The sequence below is a fragment of the Lutjanus erythropterus genome, chromosome 8, assembly GCF_056507025.1.
Source record: "Lutjanus erythropterus isolate fLutEry1 chromosome 8, fLutEry1.hap2, whole genome shotgun sequence".
In the NCBI taxonomy this organism is placed as follows: domain Eukaryota; kingdom Metazoa; phylum Chordata; class Actinopteri; order Lutjaniformes; family Lutjanidae; genus Lutjanus; species Lutjanus erythropterus.
The window spans coordinates 15701136-15716645 of NC_139324.1; the positions used below are offsets into that span (position 1 = coordinate 15701136).

Sequence of the window (15510 nt, forward strand, 5' to 3'; positions counted from 1 at the left end):
CCTTATTTGTGTTAGGACTGGGATTTAGCTATTACAGGACTGTCCTAACTGAAGAATTTCTGAAATTAGGAATCATGAGTTAGGATGGTATAAACCCTGTTGTAAATTCAAAACTGCTGGCAAAAATGGCAGCACCGCTGTTGTTCCGTGGGGAGCAACATTAATACCAAAATATGACTGAATGGCGACTCAAACCGTATGATGATGCTTTAAATTTCCCAAACAATATATAAATGCCACCATTCCCACACTTAATGCCATGGCCCAATTTAAAATGTAAAAATCTTCTGAGGCACACCAAAACCTTTAATCACAACTCTGACCAACGTAAGAGACTAATACCAGTCACTAGATATAAGATACGTCCCGGCGTTAATATGACAGGTGACTGAATATAGTAACACCTATTAAACTATGTCTGATAAATGAAGCATAACACATAATTTAAATCACATGACTTTGTTTTATTAGTTGTGATGACTATTTAAAAATGGATTAATTTCAAACCTGAAAAAGGGAAACTTAAAAACTTTTTTTTTAAATTTACTTTTCACCTGCAGGGACTTCACACTTTGCAAACCCTGCGGCAGGTGGCAGGTGTCTTTAGACTCGGAAAAGTGTTCCTTTTTCTCTTGGTGTGACTCAGTCGCACTTTTTATACTTAAGCCATGGAGGTCAAGTGGGTGTGTGTGAGAGAGAATGCCAGCATGTATGTGGTCACTGGTCGCAGCTATTGTGAATTCATGTTTGTTTCAATTTAATGCTATCAGTCCCATTTTATTCTTGTCGTGGGTTTCTGGAATAGATAGCCATGTTGAGTAACATTACTTTTAAAAACAACTTGTTACATACAAAATTACTGCCATTAAAATCTACCTTATGTTACAAAATTATCTACTGAGAAAAGTAACTTGTTAGAGTACTTTTGCATTACCAGAAATAAAAAACACTTTATGATTCTTTGCACATGTTGGTTTTGTCGTCCTGATGATCTAACAGCAAACTGTGCAGAGGCACATTACATAGCTGCCTCTATGAAAACAGTAAAACATGGGCTCGTATAGCCTACAGTATATTATGTGTGAACACGCAACTCATGAAGCAGTTAGCATTGTAAAACACACACACAGGATTTTCAACACGAGTCTTTGCAAATGTTCTCTGTAGTTCAATCTTTTATGATGCAGAAGAAGTTTTTCAAAATGTGTGTCAGACAGTCAGTTTCTCTGATGAGACTTCCAAGGCTAAAAAAGCCTCTCCACATGCACACTGGATGGTGTTGGAGTATTGACTCAAAGAAAGATTAGATCATGGGGAATTTGTTCAATACATCCATCTCAAGACCTGACTTGAGATACTCCATGTGGTCAGTGTCCCCCGAGACAGTAGGCTGTGTCTGTCTTCTGTCTCAAATGCAAAACTGTCAAACTCAGCGTCTCCTCCACCGACAGGTGCAGGCGGCGGTACTTCCTACAGTAATGAAAATACAACAAAATTCTCATGTAACGGATAGCTTATTTGAAAACGTAGCGAAACCACTGAGTACCTGAACTGCAAAATTAACACGCTACGTTGCTCGTTACAACAAAAGACTCATCTGAAGAAGCGTCTGTTAAATGAAATCTACAACAGTCTTCTGACAATGTATTTAAGTGCCTCATATTAAAAGGAACCTCGCTACCTCGTAGGACACAGGTGTTGCTAGTCCACTGCTGCTCTGATTAACAGCAAGTAATGTTAGTTTGGATCTGTACTAACGTGTTAAAACACAAAAGTCACACAATAACAAACAAACTAACAGATCAAGGCAGTGGTAGACCAGCAACTCCTGTGTTCTGTGAGGTAAAATTACTGTAAAAAATGACTGTAACATGATGATGGCTTGAGTTCAGGCACTGCAGTGGTGAAAATGTTTTAAATATAGCGTACACTTAAACCAATATTGTTTTTTTTTAGGTTGCTAAAATATTCTGCTGCCCGTCCACAGCATCACGTTGCTTAGCTTTTGTGTTGAGACTCCCGAGATCAATGTCAATCAAACGTGATCTGCCATGCCTACACAGAAGGAAATGGTTTAAACAGCAAAATGTTGTTTTTGACTAGGCTGCAATAGTTATGAAAGTTTGTTTTCACCCAGGTCTTTTGTGGATGCTTAATGAGAAACTAAACTTTGGCATTGTATATGCATTTTAGTAATTAAAGCCACATTTCCAGAGGCTTTAAAGTGATAGTTCACCCAAAAATGAAAATTCACTCAATATCTACTCACCCCTGTGCTGATGGGTGAAGATCTCCAGTTCATAAAACGCTCCCTGAGTTTCAGTGGAAAACAGGGTTGCAGCCAAATCCAGTACAACTGAGGTGAATGGTGACCAGTTTTAAAATGTAAAAAAGAACACAAAAACCCACAAAATGTCTCCATACTGCTTTTCATTTTTGGGTGAACTATCGCTTTAATGCTTAACTTTATCACATGTTGCTGCCAACATTGATAGACACAGTAATAATAGTTATAGTGTAACTATATATCATATTGCTCTATAAAGAACATTTGCTATATTTTGCAGTGGAGATTTCTCCACATTTACATTTGGTTGCCGTTAGGCGCCAGCAGAAATTTTAGTGTACGTGCCTTATTTGTAGGCTGGTGGCACTAAAGCTGCCCAGGCTTGTTTGTTCAAGGATGAGTCCAACAGTGTCACACTATTGGCAACACTGTTGTGAAATGATTAATTCAAAACACAATGATGGTGCTATTACCAAAGATTTCGACAAACATTATCATTTTAAATAAGTGGAGACATGTCTCATCCTCTGACTGTGTCAGTCACACAGAGACGAGTGACTGTGGTGTCTCACGTAACTGCTTGTAACCACACAGTGGTTCTTTTTCTCAAATGGTTGGTTTTGTGTCTTCCGTCCCTGCGGGGCACAAGTAGCTTGGGGATGACTTTACCGACCCTGAGGTCAACCACCATGGCCACTTAGTTCACTCCGTGCACCCAAGCCAGGAACGCTGCACATGCGGAAAATGCTGTGAGCTGTGCGCGGTTTGATTCTCTCGCTAATAGATCAATAAAAGACATTAGCGGCGGGCTAACCCGGCGAGCAGCGCTAATACAGGGTTAATCCAGGGTTAATGGCTGAGCAGCATCATTCTCAGGGGCAGCCATTAGTTTGCAGCCGCACCACACAATATCAGGTTCTCCTCGTAGTCATGCCCCAGGCTTCCAGAGAGATAGGCGCAGGGAGGGGAATTGAAAAGAAAAGGATCGAGGATCGCCCTCACGAGTCGAGATGAAAATGAGATATCCAGATAGATGAAACCCAATGCACAGAAATAGGGAGAGATACGGGAGAGAGGGGGGAGGCAATGTGTAGGAGACGTGTGTGGAATGAAAAAGACGGAGAAGAGGGGGACTGTGAAATTGTGGTCAGGAGAAGCAGGAAACTGAGATGAGAGAAAAGGGGAGAGAAGGAGAGGAAGGGAGTTGAGCGCTACACTTCTCCCTGTCCTTGTAAAGTGCTGCGTGCTGTCGAAGCGGCAGCCAAGAATGTGTCAGCCCAGCCGTCTCACACTGCCTAATGGGCTCTTAAACGCTGATATAAAGCTCACTCGCTCTTTCGCCCTCCCCCTTTCCTCTCCCTCGCTCCCTCTCTTTTTCTGCCTCCGCCGCTCGCTCTCATTACCTCCCGTTCTCACCCTGTCCCTCACTCTGTCACTCACTTGTCCTCTCCCTCTTTCTGTTGCTCTGTCTGTCAACCTCTCGCTCTCTGTCTCTCCCTTTTTTCCTCTTGCTGTCTTTCTTCTCCCTCTGATTTCTCCTTCAATTACTCACCCCTGCAGCTCTCTTGCAGGTTCTCTCTTTATTTACAACTTTTTTATGGATGAACTCAACACTTCTGTCTCTCTCTCCTCCAACAGGCTCCATAATGCCTTCTACTCACAGGATCCGTCCTTCACTCTCACCCTGTTGCACGTCCTGTCAGCACCTCTCCACGGATTGGCCAATGCCTTTGTCTTTGGCCTGGATAGGGATTGGTGGAGCCTGTTGAGCCCTACTGGCATGCAGGTACAGCAGCTGCACACACATGTATCTCTAACCCCGTTCAGACATGCAAATCACTACAGAAATGTCTTTGCCATTTAACACTTCTGAATACAACCTCCATTAATTTTTCCATAAAACTTGTACACATCTGACAAGATTTGACCTGGTAACATTTCCTTAACACTTCCAGTAACATCTTAGAGATATTTGTTTGACAATAACAGTAAGGCAGTATTCACACCAAAATTAGCATGTTTATGTGTTTTTTTTTTTTTTAAAAGGGCTAAACCCACTAAAAGTGGGCGAATGGCTTCCACATCACCAGTAGACCTGTTTTGCTTTCTGGTATATTTCTGATGTGTGCTGGAAAGCCAAGAGAAAGGTGTTTTTAAAGGTTTCTTTGTGTGCAGCTCTCCATACTTTTGTAGCTTCTAACTGAATCTCTGTGGTCTGAAGTTTAGTTTCTGCTTCATTTTACTGTTTCATGTCTGCTTTCACCGGGATAGGTTTTATGTTACTGCAGATGAAACCCCTCCTGATTTTGATGCTTCATAATAAAAGCTTTTAGATAACCAAATAAGGGGGGAGTTTTATTGTGAGGAATTTATAGGAAATTAAATGTTAATACATAGGGATGTAACAATGTATCATGAGACAGTTAAAAATCGATACAAATGTGTGACGACCGAAATCGGTTGAGAAGAAAAATGAATCACGATGCCATTTTGAAAGAGCAGAGTGTGTAATCTACTCTCATATTTGACTGTACAAGACCCGACCGACCTGGGAGAAAAAGGTATGAGTGCTTCTGACAGAGCTGGTTGGATCCGTGTGTAATTTTGAGCACTTCAAACTTCAGAAACACTTTCAAATTCTGTTTCCTACACCCACAGTAGTGTTAGTGGGACAGAGGAGTGAAGATGGGAGGAAGAGGAGAGGAAAGGAGGAGCACGGTCAGCCGTGTACCTGCTCCGTTGAGCTGGCTGGATCGGTTCGCCTCTCCTCTCCACCGTACCATCTCTCTCCCCCAACATAAAAACATAACCAGTTACATATCTGCATGACATTTGCAGTTCATTTATTGTATTACTTTTTCTCCACATGAAGCTGTTTTGGAGATGTCCTGGTGTCTCCATATATTGCGCACTCTCATGTTTTTACTCCTCGGACCAGGAGATCTGTCTCCTGGCTTTGACAATCTTTTCTCTTTGTTTCCTCTTGGTAAATCCACTGCCATGCTGCACCTGCTTCCTTAAGGTGATGAGAGCCGACTTTCTGGTTGGCTTATTGCATGTCAGCCTAAACTCGCCGATGAATAAACAAAGGCACTTGGGCACACCTGATAGGTGTATCCCACTGTACGCTGGTGGCACAAGGGGCAAGACAGGACAGGATACCCCTGCGCCCCTGGCGTAAGATGGACACACCTTGAATAAATTAAATTCATTGCACCTCGCGTTTTCCACTTGTGCTTTAGATCAGCATAAGATAGACGCCCTGTGTTCAAAAATGAAGAGGGTGAGAAGATCATGGACAAGACTCAGGCTGCATGCAAATATTGCAAGAGGGCGATGACCTATACAAGTAGCACAACCAACATGATGCAGCATGTCACCTGGCAGCATAGTGAGAAGCTCAAGTCAACACCGCCTGATCAAAGAAACTGTTAAAAGAACAATCCACGCTGACAAGCAGATTTTCAAACTAGAAAAACATGCAAGCCTTAGTTTATTTGAAGAGATTTCATTTATTGGTATTATTCATTTATTTATATTGATTTAGGATTTGTTTTTAAAAAATCCCATTTTTATTTATTTTTTGTTATTTAAGATAACACTTGCACTTTTAAGAAGAGGTCATATGGTTTTTTTGCAGTTTACTCTACCTCAGAGATAAAAATAATAATAATAATAATTAATTAAGAGGGATTTAATTTGTTAAAGATAAGAGAACATATCTTGTACTTTATATATATTTAAATATATATACATTTTTAAAAAATATACATTCATTGCATAGTTTGTGTTTCACAGCTACACCCTACCTCAGACATGTTGTGTTTTTCATCTGAGAAATAATTCCAGGAATATTTTTCAGTCATAATTTGTCTGCAAGCTCATTCTGTTAAAAAAAATCATGAGAAAATTGTATCAAATAGTGAGTTGAATGTATTGTTACGTCCCTGTTAATACACCATTCACCTACTTAACTAAAGACGAGCGGTCATCAGCCACTTATACACCTTCAGTAGGGTACAAACTGCAATGCTGGGCTGACTCGCTGAATCAAAGCCAGGCAAATTGCATATAAAATTAAAAAAGGAGCAAAAGAGTCGTAGTAGTTACTGTCAGGCGACAAGACTTCACTGAAAAGGGGCTAAAATAGTAATAATTAACAGAAATGGTAAAGCCACATTTTCCTATTTGAGAGGAATAAATTGTTCAATAACAGAAGCTAGACAACACAGTCTTATAATGAAGAGGTGGTGTATCAGAACACAGAGATTTAATTTTGAAAGCCATCAGTCTCATTGCCTGGTAAAGTAGTTGAAGTCAGTGAGATTGATTAACAAACCGCGTGAAGCTCTCACCAATACATTCTGTTGATTTTGTGCCAAGGAGAGTCTAGTTGACGATGTATGACAGATGTTAAACAATTTTGTGATGTGAAAGCCAGTTTTCCACTGATGTGGATATGGATGGTTTTTTATGTGTTTATGTTTAATTTTATGACTAAGCAATCAGTCAAGAAAATAACTGACAGCTCAATTGATAATAAGAAAAACTGCCAAATAATCTTTAGATAAAAAAAAGATAATATACAAAACGAACAAGTTTTCCCCCTCTTTTTCTTTTGTTTAGACAATTCGCCAGAGTCACAATTTTATATTGAATTTGGGAATAGGCATAAGATATTGCAATGATGTGCATTATGTAAGGGATCATTTACAGTGATCCGGGAGATGTGGGACACCGAGGGGTCTTGCATCATAACATGCTCACGATACATTATGCTGCTTATGACATGGCTACTTAATAAAATTAGAAACAAAATACTAATTTAAAAATATTTTAGTGATTTAAAAATGAATTTATTGTTCCTCCAGAATCTATGATCAGAACAGCGGTGTTCTTCATAGCAGCAGTCTGTTATTCTGGAATAACAGACCTTGGAATGCTGTAATTGACCAATCAGCATTAAGTATTTAACAAAGCGGGGTAATAAATAATAATAAGTTTGAGTAACATTATCGCTGCACTCCAACTGGTGTTGGTGGAGAAAAAATTAGGAGAAAAGCGTAAATTTGTTCATTAATTTAGTCTATGATGGAGACTCCATTTTCCTGGGGAAAACTGTGGCCAGTGTCAGACAGATGAAAGCGAGGCTTTTAGGGAATGAGTCTAAATGCAGATGTTGTCATTATTCTATAGCCATAATGCTGTGCGATCAACACTGACTTCATAATTATAAGTCAAAGCAAAAAAAAAACTGTTGTTTAAATTTCCACTTAAACTTTCCAAAAAGGTGCTCACACATCACCTATACAGTTAATAATTGTAGGTGCTGGTGTCAAAATCCACTTATTTAAAGAGTAAAATTACAAATCACTAACTTTATTTTTTGTTACTTTCACAAATTGAGCTTTTAGGGAAATGTAACGAGGCCAAATAACCAGAGGGATGATGTTTTTAAGTTTGAACTGCAACGCTCATTGATGGCATTTCAATAAACACCACAATCAATACAGTTCTCCGCAGATTTGTCTCAATCTACAAACATTGACAGTGTCTGCGGATAGGAGTCAGAGCTGATATTGAACCACAAAGAAAAAAAATTCTCTGTGGTCTTAGTTCACGTGTACACAAACAGACACACACATACAAACAGTACGCATATTGTCACCTACTCGGTATCATCAACTGCACTGATAACGGGTCATGAGCGCAATGTGGAAGAGTGGAATGTGTGGTGTGACCTTCAACCCAAATGTCAATGTTTCACTGTGGTGAGTCGGAGGAGAGAGACACAGAGAGACAGAGGAGTGAAATGGAATCTCAATGTGTCCGTAAATCACAGAGAAAATGCTGTTTGTTTGTGTCAAAGAGAAAGAGAGAGGGGGTGAGACAGGAGACGGCACAGAGAGGCTGAGAGAGAGACAGGCAGCGTGTGTGTTCATGCTCTATCGTGACTAACAGCCGGTTGTTATTCATCTTGGCATGCGACTCTCAGCAGCCCCCACACATCAGGTGTGAGATTGGCGGGGGAGAGGAGGGGTAAGGGAGAGAAGGAGGTGGTGGTGATGGGGGGCTTGTAACAGCATCAAACTGTTCCTCCCTCAACGCAACAAATCTGCGCTCTGTTTCTTTCTATCTGCCTTGCTGTCTGCCGGCGGTGCGTTTACATGCATTTTAATTGATTGGCTCAGACTCGAAGTCTCTCTGAATACAGGACTCACACGCCATATGTACACTGAAAGAGTTGTTGGTCCCTCCTCACCATGCTTTCTATTAAGCAATAACTTTCCTGTCGGGCTTTTAAAAAACCCAGGTCTAGTCTATGGAGATTAACTTAAAGGAACAGTTCACCCCACAAACAAAAACACGTTTTCCTTTTACATGTAGTGCTGTTTAACCATCAGGTTTGTTTTGGTGTGAGTTGCCAAGCTTTAGACATATCTGCCTTCTCTCACTAGAGGAACTAGATGTGATGTAGTTCGTGGTGCTCAAACCACCAAAAAAAAACAAACAAACAAAAAAACAACCTCAACAGCGATGTCTCTTTCCATCCACAGACCTTGTTGTGAGCAGTTTCATGTAGGGCTGGGAGAAAAAATTGGCTCTCTTAAGTATTGTAATTCTTTTTTTACGATTCCTGAGCCAATGTTTTGATTGCTGAATCAATTTTTATATGTATAAATAACTAGTGCTTAGTCCGTTAGCTCAATGCTAGCACATAATGGGAATTTCCATTGACATGCTGAACATGAAACAACTCATGTGCTCAGACTTTCAGGCAGATATTTCCTCCGCTCTGTGTGAATGAATTGACTTCAGTTTGCTAACTCGGTCTGTTTCTCTGACTTACACATTCCATTCTGACCTAATATAGCACCTCAAAAGGTCAAAACTCAAAATTCAGTTTCAATTTCATATATGAAGGAATGTTAATTTAAATGCTCTTTATGTGGTGTGCAGTTTTTAAGGAGCTCTATTAATTCTAACATATTTTATTTCTCATGGCACTGGCTTGATAAGTAGGAACAGCTAAGGTTGGCAGTATAAAAATAATGCTGCTGAAATAAAACTCTGACTGACTGACTGTGATGTGCATTACCTTTGGAAAAAAGAACCATGATATACATTCTCTCAAAGTGAATGATTTCACTTTTTCACATGGTCTAATATTAAAGAACCAAACAAAAGTCACCACGAGTTGTAATATCAAATCACAATCATTGTTGAATTGCAGTACTTAAGAATCACAATGCATATTGACTTGGCACCTGAGAATCATGAGGGAATCGAATCAGGAAATAAGAGTACTGTCCCAGCCCTCGTTTCACTTTAGGAACTATTTTGTTTGTAGTACAAAAAAATAGTTCTGGTAGATTCTACTGTTGAAAGAAAATAGTTCCTACATGAAACTGCTTACGACAAGGTCTATGGATTATCTTGAGTAACTGATCATAACTTCTGGAATGAGACATTGCTGATGAGTTTTTCAACTGTATTTCTTTCTTCTTCTTTTTTTGCACTTTGAGCATCACAGGCAGAGTGTAATTTAGTTCCATTATATTAAAGAGAAGGCAGAAAGAGTTCTTTCCTCAATTATCTCACTTCCTTTACCTTTTCTTCCCCTTACTTCAGCACTGATTGGTTCTTTTCACCCTTTGCTCACTCCTCATTTACCGGTGCAGCGTTGACAAAACATAGCAAAATGTCGATTTAAACAGAAACGGAGCTGCGTTGAACACCATGTTGTGTACACAAGCGCACTGCACTTTACTGCCTTTTTAATACGGTGGTGTTTACATACACATCAGTGCTGATTGGGTAACACCTGTGGCACATCCACCAAACAAGAGAAAATGTATCTCAAAGCTGTTTCACACCATTGCGGACTGTTTTTAGGAAATATGTCATTAAATCTGGAAACCATAGCAAAACAGTGCACAACTTTTTCAGGTTGAAAGTGCCCCTGTTTGAGTTCATCCGTTCACTATTTAAACCCTGCACACCATTTCAATCCCTCTGTCCTGAGTGCTGATTCACAGCTCATATGTATTTGCACTCCTTTAATGTTGATATAAGTGCAATTCTTTGAGTTTTGGAGACATTAATCCTTTGTGGTCAAAAGCTGAAAAGTTTCATGGCTAATGCATTCTGACCAATGCCCATAATGACAGAAAACCTAACCTTCTGAACTTACCTTGCGAGGTGGCTGTCAGCAGCGGTCTGGTGTTTTGCCAAACAGCTGTTTCCTGTGGTTGGATAAACAGTCAGCCAGTCAGAGCTTTGTAGATGGGATTAAAAAAGGGGACATCGTCTTCCTACACAGCTAGAGAAATGGAGAGAAGAACATAAACATTTAGGCCGATGGTGGTGGTCAGTAAAAAAAAAAACTTTGATTTCATTATTTTTCATTCATGCAGAAAACTGTACCATGTTTCTAAATTATTGCAGTTAACTTTTTCAAATGAAAAAAAAACTTCATACTCCCACACACTTTTCTGCTCTGTCAGACAGTGACCTTCTTTAAGACACGTTAGCTTAACCGCCAGTTATGATTCAAGCTGCATTTCAGCACACTACAAACGTGAGTAAATGATTTGGCACTGGTGTAAGAGCCTAAAAATAGTTTCCCTTTTCTATTCTGTATTTTCTTTTGATTTCAGAACCTTGATGAAAAAAATCAAAATGAGACCACAGATTCACACCTCTTGTTCCTGTGCTAAAAGAAAGTCTGAAGTTTGTTTTGTTATTGACCTGCTGCACATATACAAGGGTTTTCTAACCAGGTTACTACAGTGTACATAAACATTTTGTCTAATTATTTGCAGTGCCAGATTTCTGTCAGTAACCTGGTGTGTAAATGTTTTGCTGTCTCTCTTGCTTTATCGAGTCCTGCGTAGTTTTTTCCCTCTCGTCCACGGCGGTCTTTGACTCTTCTCTTCCTCCTGCTCTCTGCCTATCTCTGTCTCTGTCTCTGTCTCTCTGTGCCGTATGTGTGTGTTTCTTTGTCTCCTCTGTTCCCCCTACCCCATTATAGCATCTCTGGAATTTATCTCGCTTACATTATTTCTGCCGCTTTCCTTTGTGTAGCATCTCCCTCCCACCTGTGCACTCTCCCTCTCTCCCTCTGCCTCCCTCTCCCCCTCTTCCACTCTTTCCTTCCCCTGATATTGATCTGCATTCTAGCCATACAGCTGAACCGCCTGTGGCTCTGCAATGAGCTCACCTCTTACTTCTTCTTCTGTGTGTATGCGAGTGTGCATGCAGGAAAAAGCTGCTCCCAATCCCCTCATGTCTCTGCAATCTTAGACTACGTCCACACTGTGCCAGCTCATTTTGAAAATGCTGTTCATGTGTGAAAACAATGGCCGTTCTTGCATTCTTATAAAAATCTCTTCTATGTCATCCAATTTCAACCAGTAAACATCAAAACTGTAACAACCATCATGTATTAAAGAGACAGTTTAGATTTGTTGAAGTTGGGTTGTATAAGGTACCTATACATTGTCAGATTATTATCTACAGTGGATGGTGGTAGGCACAGCCCCAGTTCGGAAAGAAGCAGGAGTCCCAGTGTAAGAAATTAATTAATGTACTGCTGTGGACAGGGCCAGCAACAAATATCAGGACCAGTTTAAGTGTACGCTATATTTAGAATATTTTCATCATCTTACCTTGCCATCAGACAGCCTTTTCTGAAAGGAAAGGATCGTTATATAAACCACATATCGGTCTCTCTCCAAAGCCACCAAACTCCATTTGTGAAATCAGTCATTTTTACCTCACAGAGCTCAGAAATTGCTGGTCCACTGCTGCCTTGATCTGTTAGTTTGTTTGTGTTATTGGGTGACTCTGGTGTTGTTAAATGGTGAGTTCGGATTAACCAAAGTCACATAATAACAAAAGCAAACTAACAGATCGAGGCAGTGGTAGACCAACAACCCCTGTGTTCTGCGAGATAAAATCACAGTTTTTGCAAAGGGAGTCCGGTTGACTGAGGGGGAGCTTGAAGTTTGTATTTAGTTTAAATAATGACATTTTCTGAAACTAATCAAACGTCTGACAAACAGTTATGTCAGAGTATACTGGTCCCTTACATACTTAGCTCTTTTTCCTCTGTACCATAGACTATATTATATTTTGTGGACAAATTAAGCCAGTGTCGAAGTCCTTAAAACCTGCAGTCTTTCTAATGGCCAGCAGGAGGCAATTTCATTGGTTTCAAAAAGAAGTCAGGTAGTCTGTAAGCTTATGAGAAAATGACCCTACAAGCCTATGATTTATTAGGTCAGTAAACAGTTTGTAATTATGGTCCCATCTAGGGTAAAAGCAGGCGGAGCTGCCCTGAGATTGACAAGTCATTCTCAGTGAGTCTGTCCAGTGCAACACACAAGGATCACAAAACCCAGATCAAACTGTCAAACAAGGCAGTGATTATCAAATACAAATCAAGATCAGAAAAATGCTGGTCCTCAAATTCAAAAGGAGCTGTGATCCATATTACTGTAATCACTAATCACTGTCAACCCTTCACTGAACTGGACAATCAGTATTTTGTCTTAATATTTTAGTTGGTTAGGACTTGAAGTTATTTTATCACTGGAGTCATATGCAGGTAAGATAATCACTTGCAGTTTATTTCTGCATCATTGTGGGGCAAAGAAAATAGCTTTTGTTGTTTTTCTACCAACTGAAATACATCACAGAAAGTCTTAAACAGTCTTAGCCATGTCTGACTAATACATGGCTGATAAAGTGAACAGAAAGTATAAAATGGCAGAATAACACTGTTAGATGATGCGTGATGGAAAGTTAACAGCTGAGGTGCAGACGTCACTTTTAACATGTGGGTGATGAAGAAACTTACAGAAAATCTATCTCATTATCTGTTGATGATCCTCATATATCGTGTTTGGGTGCTGACACACAGTAAATAGGACAATTCTGCTGCTGCAGGAGGAGGACAGGTTGTTCGGTGCTTCATTTCCAGCGCTCATGCAGGGCAGCTGTCCTGCTGTGAAAAGTCACGTCCAGATTGTGGAGCTAAAGAGAGCCAAACTGCTCCATCTCTGTCTAAAATAGTTTAAAATAGTCCCGCACTTAAGATGATCGTGGCAAGTCTCGCTGTCTGCTTCTGGTTGTCTGGGTGAATTCATGCTCTGACCAGGCGTAGCAGTTCATAGCAATGCATCGATGCATGATATGTAAATCGATGTATGATGACATCGATTACATCGATGAATTGCCCTAATTGCCCTAATATGGCAAAGTATTGAACCAAGCGACTGCAATTTAGTGTCCAGTTACCAACGGAGGCTGCCAAACTGAAGATCAAACTGTCATACAGATCAAGAATATATTACTGCATTGCCTAATTTTCACCTAAAATGTTTTTAGAAACATTTTTAGTGCACTGTTTCGCTAGACAGGCAAACCAATACCAGCTTCATCCTCTCTTCAGAACTGTTCATGCTCTGTTTGCAAAAAAGACAAGATGCCACACTAGAGGCTTCAAAACGGTGGTCCACAAATTAATGGGTGACCTCATGGTGGGTTTACACTTGCTCTACACTGGTGCACAGCAAAGTTGTTCATGTTTGAGTGATGGGTTTTCACGCACCGTTTTTCTTATTTAGGTCTTGGTCGTTGTTAGAGTTATATCATATTGAGTGGGAATGCCACTCCAATCAGCTCTTCTTACATTCTGTTTGAAGTTTGGTACTTTAATGCAGTTAAGTGGAGTAGAAAATGAAAACAACTGCGCTTCATTTGGCCAAGAAGAATAAAAACAAGCATTGCTTATTGGTTGTATCCAGGTTGTCTCTCCCGCATGTCAGAGGACATTAGCATAAAATCAAACAGGTCTCAAGTTCTCCAAGTTGGTGCTGCTATTTTTGAGTCTTAAATGTCAATGTGCAGAACCAGGATGTTATTGGGAGGTTCTGTTCACAATGAACAGCAACCTTTCTCACCTGTAGTGTGTAAGTCTTAAACATGTTGCCAGAGTTTTCACTGTTTTTGAGCATGTAAAACACCAGCTTAGTGTGAATGGATGGCCAGAATATAGAGAAAAGATCTCAAATGTAGCCAGCTGACGTTCAGACTTTGTGTGTGTGTTTGTGTGTTTTCTAGCTGGCTCTGCAGTCACGGCTGTGTGACAGGACTCGGATCGGAGAGTACCACCCTGGGGCGGTGCGCTACACACAGGCTGACCTGGTCGACCTCAGCGATGACGACGACGATGACACCAACGTGCTCTTCTACTCTCCTGACATGACCCTGAAAGACCGAGGGCCTTGAGAGAGCTGGAGAGAGAGGGAGACAAGAGTGGGAGAGAGGGAGAGACAAAAGAGCTGGAGGAGAGGAGCACAAAGGAGGGTCACAGCCAGGGAGAAATGCAGCGGATTAGAAACTGAGAAGGAGGAACAAGAGGTAGGGAGGGAATGGAAGGGAAGATTGGGGGGACAGTCAGGCAGATAGAAGCCGGAGATGAGCTGTCAGGTTCCATTATTAATCCCCATCCTTTACTATTTAATATCCTAAAGACACACACACACACACACACACACACACACACACACTGAGCAGTGCTGCAGCTCCTTGCAACACTACCATCAGAGAGAAGCGAGAAGAGAGCGGATCTAAAGATCCTCCTAATGTTAAAGGCATCTGCTGCATCCCAAAGGTCTTAAAACCATTTCCCTCTCTGCACCTCCTTCTTGATTCCTGCATTCTGCAGCATTTTTGGCACACCACAAAAATGAAAGAAAGAAAAAAAACATAAAGGGCTGCTGAAAGGCAATCACAACAAGGTGTTAGTTTAGCATTCGCAGCAATTACCTTTTCACTTCTCTGCAGGGGAGGAGGTGAAAAGCAGGGCTTTTTAAAAAAAAAAGCACCCTGTGTCAGACGTGAAAGCATCTCCACCATGCTGAGGTTGATCTGGGTACTGAACAGTTTTCCATCTGATAGGGGGTGAGGTGGGGTACAGCCAAAATACAGGAAGGGGTTTTAAAAACAGTGAAGATGACGAGGTAGGGCAAATAAGTCCTAAAGCATGATTGTGGCTTGCAGGGAGTTTCTCTTCCCTCAGACAGTATTTGTTTCTGTTTTTCTCTTTGCATTACTATTTGCTGCAGTATTACTTTGGAAGACTGTTTTGTATTTTATGAAATATTACATATGTTTGTTTTACTGTATTTATAACAGATCAATGTACTGTATAT

At 40.5% G+C, this 15510-nt stretch overlaps 1 protein-coding gene across 1 annotated transcript in view; it reads left to right on the forward strand.

The window, feature by feature from the left end:
- Positions 1 to 15170, forward strand: part of LOC146322641 (cyclic AMP receptor-like protein A) — a 72695-nt gene extending 57525 nt beyond the window's left edge. Inside the window, exons 12-13 of the mRNA XM_084724675.1 lie at positions 3926 to 4073; positions 14417 to 15170. Of these exons, the coding sequence (XP_084580801.1) occupies positions 3926 to 4073; positions 14417 to 14584 (316 nt within the window). The 3' untranslated portion in view covers positions 14585 to 15170. The remainder of the gene's footprint in view (positions 1 to 3925; positions 4074 to 14416) is intronic.
- The last annotated feature ends 340 nt before the right edge of the window (positions 15171 to 15510 follow it).